The sequence below is a fragment of the Populus nigra genome, chromosome 7 (assembly GCF_951802175.1).
Source record: "Populus nigra chromosome 7, ddPopNigr1.1, whole genome shotgun sequence".
NCBI classification, from domain to species: domain Eukaryota; kingdom Viridiplantae; phylum Streptophyta; class Magnoliopsida; order Malpighiales; family Salicaceae; genus Populus; species Populus nigra.
In genome coordinates, this window is record NC_084858.1 from 16,472,698 (window position 1) to 16,482,582 (window position 9,885).

General features: G+C 33.8%; 1 protein-coding gene across 7 annotated transcripts; it reads left to right on the forward strand.

The window, feature by feature from the left end:
* The first annotated feature begins 2,841 nt into the window (after nt 1–2,841).
* On the forward strand, nt 2,842–9,885 carry LOC133699718 (uncharacterized). Of its 7 annotated transcripts, none has more exons than XR_009843310.1 (11): nt 2,843–3,017; nt 3,119–3,222; nt 3,790–4,347; nt 4,539–5,924; nt 6,023–6,347; nt 6,448–6,709; nt 6,805–7,021; nt 7,524–7,888; nt 8,671–8,805; nt 9,395–9,466; nt 9,560–9,885. XR_009843310.1 is itself a non-coding variant. In XM_062123106.1 (10 exons), exons 2-9 carry the CDS (start codon nt 3,139–3,141, stop codon nt 8,777–8,779), a joined length of 3,306 nt encoding a protein of 1,101 aa, XP_061979090.1. In that variant the 5' UTR covers nt 2,843–3,017; nt 3,119–3,138; the 3' UTR covers nt 8,780–8,805; nt 9,560–9,885. The 7 variants fall into 7 exon arrangements, 5 of the variants coding, with proteins under 5 accessions (XP_061979095.1, XP_061979094.1, XP_061979093.1 ...); XR_009843311.1 differs by having other exon boundaries at nt 9,395–9,438; XM_062123106.1 differs by lacking the exon at nt 9,395–9,466.

Below are 9,885 nucleotides of genomic sequence, written 5' to 3' on the forward strand. Positions count from 1 at the left end.
GGAGGCTGCCGTGGAGGCAATACTGTAAAGGCGGTGACAAGAGACAGCTGGGTCTGTGTGTGTTGAGGTTCGTGAGAGACATACTGTAGATATGGCTTTGGTTTTTCCTAATTATTCTAATGACCACCTCTTCGAAGGCTAATTAATGGAGTAGATTTGAACCTAAGAGGTGCTTATACAGGCTTTAAATCTATTAATCAGCAAGCCATGGGATTCCTCATCGATTTTGGTTATGCTGATCAGGATTAGTCCCTGATAAACTCAAATTTTACGGGTATAAAAAATCTTGAAAGTCTAAAAATTCACAATTTCTAGTAACATGTTTGAGCCTAATATCATGTGCTTAATTTAAAAAATTAACTTAGAAGAAAGTCTAACATCAAGGGTTACTTTAAGGAAAACCGTCGTTTGGCGGACTCAATTTAGCATGAACTTGTTCAAATGTCAAGTCCAATTACCAAAAAAAAAATTACTCTATAGCAAACCCAACTTAGTATGAGCTTGACAAAGTACCAAGAGAAACTTAGCTTATAGGAGGAACCCAACCTAGAAAAGAAATCTAGGAAAAGAGCCCAATGATAGGAGTTCTTCTAAGAGGAATTGTCTTATGGCGGACTCAACTTGACATGGACTTGGTGAAGCACTAAGCTCAAGTGCCAAAAAGAGCTCAAATTAGGAGAAGAATGCAACCCTTTTTAGGGTTAAAATATATTTATTTTTCATTAAATACTGGAAGGTTAAAAATTACACTTTATTCTTTTCTATTCATAAAAAGACAAGACTTATAGGTTATAAATACTCCAATTAATCCTTCATGTTTCATGTTCATAATCTTTTCAGGGTTATAAATACTCCAATTAATCTTTCAAGTTTCATGTTCACAATCTTTTCATTCTCAATATATTTAGCACATATATTTTCAAAGTCTATTTTTCTAAAATATTATTGCACTTTCTCTCTCTATAAATATACTTACTTAAGAATTTTAGAGTCCGTACATCTACCACGTGAGACTTTTTACAAATACTAGTTACCAACTATCTTGACTTACCAAGCATTAACCATCCACTTTGACTTACTAAGTATTACCTACCAGCCACTTTAAATAGAGATAATGTATTAAATTTGTTAGAATTAAAAAATTAACCGATTATTCAATTCATAAATCTTTTTCCTAAACTATTTGAATATTTTGTAACATCATCTATTATGATTAATTCTAAAAGTAAAAAAAATCTTTGGATACAATAAAAATAGATATATCTGGCACCTAATAGTTAAAAATAATAATAATATGGATATATATATTTTAATGGCTGAAATATATATGTTTTTGATGCATAGTTTTTAAACCTGATATGTGATTGATCCGAGCAAGTTTTAGGTCATAGATTTAGTGTATTGACTCGGGTTAATTTAGTTAATTTTTATTTTAATAAATAATCTTTAGTGTAGTGTAACTTAAACAATATTACTATCTTATTTTCTTTAAAAAATTAGAATCCAAATCTGTGTTTTGTAAAAAATAAAAATAAAAATTTAAGCCTTTATTGATTTTTTTTTTCTTAAAAGACTTAATTGAAAAACATATTTTAAAACATGATTGAAAAGAAATTTAAAGCATGTTTCAATATTAAATAACTAGTTCAAAAATATAAATAAGAAAAGATTACAGACCGTTTTACATTGCGATTCAATCGTGTTTTTTTTTTAAAATTAAATTTTTTAAGTTTAAATATGATATTTTAATGGTTTTTTTATTGTTTTAATATGCTGATATTAAAAATTAAAAAAATATTATTTTAATATATTTTTAGAATTATCAATACGAATATGTTAGATATAATAATAATAAATCAACATATTATTCGATATAATATATCAATATGTTAATTATCATATTAACATATATATTTGTATAACAAAAGTAAACTTGTATTTTAAATATTATTATCTATACTTTAAAATTAGAGTTATTTTTTTTTATGAAAAACAAGATTTTAACCGAGTTTAGACTAAGTTGATTAGGCCAATTTTTTTTTCTTTATTCAACCCAAATTGATCCAAACCTCAAAACAACTAGATCTAAAATCTTATAACTATGAACACCTTACACATCTAAAAAAACTTGCCTTTCTTGAGTTCCTGGGTGAACTTTACTATTCATATGTAAAGTGGAGGAGGAGGTTTTTTTATTTTTATAGATTTTTTAAATTTTATCTTTTAATATTTGTTTTACTTTAAATTTATTTTTATAAATTATTTTAATTTACTTTTTATGCTGTTATCATAGTTTTAAACAAATATCATGATATTTGTTTTTTCTTGGTTTTATGAGCATTTATTTTTGTTATGTATAAAAACAAAGTTTTTAACTCAACGGAGTGCATTGCCTTGATCGTGAATTTGACAAGTTAAACAACGAAACACAGATCAATATAATATGTTATTATTTTAATATTAAAAAAAAATTATTTTAAAATTTTTGTTAAAACAAAACTATACCTTTAGATTTTCCAAGTTTACTATGTTACATCAATACAATTCTTATATGATTTGATTTTAAATCTAAACTAATTAAGAAATTGATATTTTTTTTTTAAATTAACTCATTAAACTTAAATTTAATAATAATATTATCAAATAATTTTTTATATAAAATAATTTTTTATGCTAATTTTTTTATTCGAGTCTTAGCATTGCACCATCTTATAAAGTAGTTAAAACATCCTGTATCTGATAAAGTACTACTAGGCAAAAGATTTACCCATTTTCAATCACTACTTGACTACTAACGAAAAATAAAATTTAATAAATAAAAAAAGAGCAACGCAGAGTTTTTACAAAAGGGCTAAAAACAATTTGTGCTAATTAATTCCTTCACAGGCGAAACTCCTATAACCTCGCCCCTTTTAAATTCCACCGCTGCCACTAACTTTCCTTTCCCTCCCTTTCATCATCATCATCATCGACGTTTGCTCCCAAATCATGGATCCCCATTAGCATTCCTCAACTGGGTAATTTCTCTTTTTACAAATTTTTGCATTTACTTATATGGGTTTCAATTTGGTGGGCTGTTTTTTACTTTTCAGTGAATAAAATCTTGTCTTTGTTTCAGGGTCAAGAAAAGAAAAACTGATGGAGGGGAGTAAAAGCTTGATACAGATTGTCTTTTCTTGGTCTGTTCAAGATGTTCTTAATCAAAACCTCTATAAAGACAAGGTATAGTGGCTACTTTCACATTGAAGTTGTTTGTCTTTTAGGGCACGTGTGTGAAATACAGGCACAGTTTAGATGTCACAGTTGTGAGTTTAGCTAGCAGCAGTCATGTTTTTGGAGTGTTTTGATTCGTTTATCGAGTTGAAGAATATGTATGGAAAAAGGGGTTGCTGTTTTCTTTTTTTAAAGTTGTCGTTAATGCTTGTATAGGGAGAATCTTAGTTGTTTGAGGCAGTTTGAATTGTGGGGATAATGTGTTATGAGTATTGTATTTCAAGTGTTTTGATTTGTTTTTTGACGTGAAGAATGTGCATTGAAAAATGGGTTGCTGATTGTTTTTTAAGTTTTGTTGTTAATAGTGAGAATCTTAGTTGTTTGTGTCCGAGAGATGCATGCCATTCTGAATTGTTGGATTACATGTTATGTGTTACTCATTGTTTCTGCTTTTGCAAAATTAATGCTGTTCAAATTATTTGTTTGTGTTGCTTTGTTTGATCATCGTGTACATGTTGTACAGATGATTTTTTTTTTCTCTTATGAATGTGATGAATGTAATATAAATTCTTACAGGTGAGGAAAATCCCAGAGACATTCCCGTCAGTGACTCATTATAGGAGCTCATTTATTCTCCCACTTCTCGAGGAAACTCGTTCTGATTTGTGTTCAAGCATGATGACAGTGTCATCAGCACCAGTGTGTGAAATATTGTACATTGAGAAGTCAGGGGATTACAAGGAGCCCAATGATTTGATATATGATGTTGGAGTGAATAAAATGAATGATGCAGAGAATGGGAAGGAAGTGTATGTTCCCGAGAATGGAGATCTCCTTGTTTTGGCAGAGGTATGGCCGAAATGCATTGGTGATTTGAGCTGGTTTAATGAATCATATAAGATTGCTTTAGTTCAAAGGAAAAAAAGATTTGAACATGAAGATTATGACGAGATTCAAATTTTATCATCAAAGCCCATCAAAGAGCAAGACATGCAGCAACATACCGAGCAAAAGACTCGTTTTGCTGTTTTTCTGACAAACATGAAAACAAATGTTCGAATATGGAAGGCACTGTCCTTGCTAGGAGAAGGGAACATGAACATCATTCAACAAGTTCTGCAAACTGATTCCTCTGTAAGCTTGTGTTTCATGCTATCCATCAATTTCATACTCAAATTTCCTTTTGTTTTGTGTACAAATGACCAACATTTAGTTGCTTTCCCTATAATAAAGCTTTTATTGTGGTTTACTACTTTACACATAGTAAGTGTTGGTAGAATGAGTCGATTCACATGTTATTACCTTTTCATATCTAAATCATATAGGTGGTAGACAATTGTGCCAACTGTTTCATTAGAGAAAAGCACAACGTTGATGCATCAACTTTAGGTGCATATATTCGCTCCTTTGATCTAAATGCTTCCCAAGAAGAAGCAGTTTTATCCTGTATATGTGCGAGGGAATGTCATCATCGGAATTCAGTCAAACTAATATGGGGTCCTCCTGGGACAGGAAAAACAAAGACTATTGGTGCATTATTATTTGCATTTTTTAAAAGGAAATGTAGAACCCTTACCTGTGCCCCAACCAATGTGGCAGTGTTGGAAGTTACGACACGGTTTCTGAATTTGGTAATTCCAAAGCTTGAATATCAGACTTATGGTCTAGGAGATATTATTTTATTTGGGAATGGTGAGCGGATGAAGATTTGTAACCGTGATGACCTTCTTGATGTATTTCTTGACTGTCGTGCCCATATACTTTCCAATTGTTTAGCACCTTCATCTGGATGGAATTATCATTTAAGATTGATGATTTGCTTGCTTGAAGATCCTGGCAAGCTTTACCATGAGTACTTGCAAGAACTAGCCAACAGAAAGAAAGACAAAAATTTCAAAGCACAAGAGAAGGGAATTCTTAGAAATGAGAAGATTCAAAACAACAAAGAAAAACAGGATGATGTCAACTCTAAAAAGTCCAGAAACCAAAATAACAATGTTTTTTGGAGGAAAGTTATTTTACAAACCTTAGAAGAAAGCAAGAAGACATGGAAGGAGAAATCTTGTTGTAGGAAGGAAAGCCGCTTGAAGCACAACAGAAAAGTGGACATGGTTCATATTTCTCAAGATCATGAGATTGAAGGATTGACATTCGAGGAGTTTGTAAACTGTAAATTTAATTACTGCAAAGATCAGATGCGGATGCATGTTGTAATCATGCATACTCACTTGCCATCTTCTGTCATTTCTCCAAGAGTGGTAAAAATGATGATTGAATTTCTCGAGTTTCTTGAACTGCTTGATTCTTTGTTACAAGCTGCTGATGAAGGGTTAAGTCATGCCTTCAGTCAATCTATGGATGAACCTTATGTAATTGGCTTTTCTAAGCAGCACAAGCTGGAAGAGGCTAGAGAACATTGCCTTAAGATACTCAAATTGCTCCACAGTAAATTTACTCTTCCAGACATTTCTGGGGAGTCTAAAATCAAACATTTCTGTCTAGAAAAGGCTCGCTTGATATTTTGCACTGCTTCAAGCTCTGCTAAGTTGTATGCAGAGGATATGTTACGGTCGAGTCTGGAAGTGTTGATTATAGATGAAGCTGCCCAACTGAAAGAGTGTGAATCACTTATCCCTTTACAATTTCCCGGTCTGCGTCATGCTATCCTCGTAGGGGATGAGTGCCAGTTGCCTGCAATGGTTCAAAGCAAGGTTTCTGTTTCTTACTCCTGTTTTTTCTCATTTCCCTTGCTCTTGTGTTTTTTTTTCCTCATTCCAGCTTGAACTAATTTAAGTTGCATTATCTTTAGATTTCTGAGAAAGCTGAATTTGGAAGAAGTTTATTCCTAAGACTGGCACAATTGGGACACAAAAAACACCTTCTGAATGTTCAGTATAGAATGCATCCATCAATAAGCTTGTTTCCAAATGTAGAGTTCTATGGAAAGCAGATTCTTGATGCTCCACTTGTTAAAGAAAGAAGCTATGAGAAGTGTTTCCTTCAAGGAAAAATGTATGGCAGTTATTCTTTCATAAATGTAGACTATGGACATGAAGAGGCTGATGATAGGCACAGCCGAAAAAATATGGTAGAGGTAGCTGTGGTCTCTGAAATAGTTGCAAAACTTTTTGAAGGTATTCCTAATGTTTTTACAAATGCATCTATGTAATGTATGTATGAATTCTTCTCCTTTTGGTAATTCGGATTAGTTTTTATGCCTTGTTCACTTTGCAGAATCAGTTTCAATGAAAGAGACATTGAGCGTTGGTGTTATATCACCTTACAGTGCTCAAGTGTCTGCCATTCAAGAGAAACTTGGAAAGACATTAAATAGGGGTTCTGGCAATGGTTTCTCTGTCAGTGTACGCTCTGTTGATGGGTTTCAAGGTGGCGAGGAAGATATCATAGTAATCTCCACTGTCAGATGTGATTTGATGGGTTTGGTGGGGTTCCTTAAAAGTCCCCAGAGAACAAATGTGGCTTTGACTCGTGCAAGGTATTTCTGTCATAATTGTTATTGCATGGCTCCAACATGTTTTGAGTGATTTTGTTAGTTTGAAAGTAAAAGGCGGTGCTACTCCCTTCTTTTAGGTATTGCCTTTGGATAGTGGGAAATGGAGTAACTTTAGGTAATAGTGATTCTGTCTGGGAGAGAATGGTCATTGATGCCAAGACTCGGGGATTTTTTTACAATGCTGATGAGGATGAGAGCTTGGCTCAAGCTATCATAGCTGCACTCGTTGAGGTTGGCAAAACTGATCAATTTCCTAATGCACATTTGGTCCTCTTTAAAAGTGCCACATGGAAGGTGTGTTTTCAAGTTATCCTTTCCAGGATTTAGCCTTTTTTTTTTTTATCTCTGTCTGCAGCATCATAAATTTAAGAGTTAAATTGAGCTGATTATAGTGGTTTTCTTTAATGCATTTAATTAGATGAAAGGATTTTACTTCATTTTATATATCATATATAAAAAAAACACAAAACCTAAGAATTAGATGATTGCAGTTATATGAAAGATATTCGGTTTGAAGCATCCTTAGATTTTAGTCATGAAAACACATTAGTGCCCAATCATTAGAAGAGAACTGGTTGGGTGTGTTTATCACCAGCTGCTGGGAAGTAAACTTGCATGCTTGATTTAGTGATTGGATAATGGGGTTGGTTCAGTCATTAGGTTGCACCAGATCAATTTGCATCCGCATAGGAATCAATGGCTGATGTCAAAAAATTCAGAAAATTTGACCCCCTATTCCACACTTCTTTCATCTATGCTTTTGAAAATTGAGAGTGATGCTTACAATCATGCCCAGGTTTCCTTTCATGATGGTTTCTCCAAATTTGTTGCGAGAACTAAAACCATGGAGATTTGTAAGGAAGTTATTTCAATGTTAAGGAAGCTTTTAAGCGGTTGGCGTCAGCCTCATAAAGGGAGAGATCCTAATTTCACCAATGGGGTTTCTTCTCAACTGTTGGAGCAATATAAGATTAACGGATCACTCTATCTTGTCTGGACTGTAGACATTCTAGAGGAAAATGCATGCATTTTCCAGGTTCTGAAGGTTTGGGATCTATTACATTTGTCTGAGATACCGAATTTAGCAAAGCTTGTTGATACCTTCTATGGAAAATATACAGGGGATCAAATTAATCGATGCAAGCTAAGGCACTTTGAAGGGTATGCAATCCTCTAATTTCATCCTTTTGGCCTTCTTTTTCTAATTTTTATATTTCCTTTTCGTACGTGATGATGAACAAAAAACATAAAATGTTACTGCACAAGTGATTAAGACGTGTAAGTATCAGGGTAGCATTAACCTTAGGAATTAATCTATTGGTGAATTTTGGTTCAAAGAATTAGAGAATACGCTTCCTGTGGAAAGCTACCTTGACGTTATGCTATCTCATTCTTTGTTTCCAAGAGCAGTGGAGCTTGGAGTCAAATAAATACAAAATAGAAAAGAAAAAACTAAAATACTTTGACAAGCATCGGATCCTGGATCATAACTGTCAAGACTAACATTGGTTCCTGGATCATTTGCCATCCATTGTGCCATGCCATGTTGCCATTTCTACTTTAATTGGTATAATGAAACCACAAAGTCTACCGTTACTGCCATTTCTTCAACCACCCACGTCATCAATCTCACAGTGACAAACAGTCACTGTCAACGTTTGATGCCACATGACTACTGTAGATAGGGGCATCTTGGCCCCATCTGTTATAATGCCTCCACCATGACTGCAGTTCATGGCATATACGTATCACTTGATGGCCTTTTGATCTGTTGCTATCACCACACACTGCAATCTTGCTGTTGTATGTGGGAGTTTCTAGTGGAAAGGAGCTAATGCTATTGGAAAAAGTTTAAGCTGGAAGAAGAATATAAAGACCTCTAGTTTATAGCACTTGAAATGATATAAGTTTCTCCTGAAAATTTTGCAATCAACTTGATGCAGGAACTTGCAGGTTCCGATGACCTGGCCTGTTCATTCTAATGAACACCCTAAAGATGATCCTGTGGAGTTTTTGTCTATCCAGTTTGCTTCACTCAGTTTACTGGATTAACATGGGCTATCAGCTAATTGTCATAGGTTAGTATATAGTTGTAAATTTTGGGGCGTCAGTTTTGTCCTTGGAATTCTTCATGCATTGATAAGTATGTGTTATTGTGCGGCACAATTCATGATATGTATCTGCATGAAAGGTTTCAGTGATATGAAAACAGACTGTTTCACAAAATTACCAGATCTGGATAATTCCTGTATGCCAATGACCTGTTATGGTCGGAAACCCTTGTTCTTACAGAACACCTTACAGAACAACCTGTCGGGCTGCAATAGGGCTGCATGAGTGCCCTTATCAGTTGTTTTGTCAAGTTATTAGTAAGATCGTAACCATACTATTTTATGGATGATGAGCATTGTATTACTTTGTATGTTATGAAGCTACAAAACTAATTTATAATATAAGCGTGGCAAAAGGTTAAAGCATAAGCCCCTCTTCTAAAGTGAACAAACCTCTCTTCTTCCTCTTCTTCTCATTATCCTTTTAATTTTCTAACTAAATTGTAGTCATGAAACTTTGCTTCCCAACTATTGATTTGTGTTTCTTGTTTCTCTCCTCTAGTAAATGTTAATTGCCCTCGAGCTAGTAGCTTATCCACTTCGCTCTTTGCCTTAGGAGATGAAATCCTTGCTTCAAGCCTAGGCAATGAGATGGAGCTGGTATAATATATTTCTCGAAGGCTGGAAAGTAAAACAACAAAATACAAAACAATGTTAAGTGGTTTATATTTTCATGATGACAGATCTAACGTTACCCATCTGTGATACTCTTTGGATGCAGGTCGAAAGTAGGTGTTCTGTCAACATTGAGCATGGTATGCTGAAAAAATGTCTATGCATGACGTAAATACTTGCAGTATTTGTATGGTGTCTAGAGTAGCTAGTCATATTACTTGCCAAATGGCTAATTTCTTCTCCCCACGATTCACACTATGTACATGTAAAATCTTGGCGGCTTTTTGGGGATTTACACAGATGAAAGTAGGGTGGTAAAATGTTTCGGATCGGGCAACAAGGTTGCAGTTTGTGCGATCTTTTGATTGAACCATTATATCGTTTCCATGCAATTGCATAATGAAGTTTCAGATGATGTTGGGTGTATTGTAA

Excerpts from the sequence above, each read along its gene's own strand:
- LOC133699718 (XM_062123106.1), top strand. The coding sequence starts at position 3,139 with ATGGAGGGGAGTAAAAGCTTGATACAGATTGTCTTTTCTTGGTCTGTT. Across the intron at positions 4,348-4,538 it reads TTCTGCAAACTGATTCCTCT|GTGGTAGACAATTGTGCCAA; the intron begins GTAAGCTTGTGT and ends TAAATCATATAG. Across the intron at positions 5,925-6,022 it reads CTGCAATGGTTCAAAGCAAG|ATTTCTGAGAAAGCTGAATT; the intron begins GTTTCTGTTTCT and ends CATTATCTTTAG.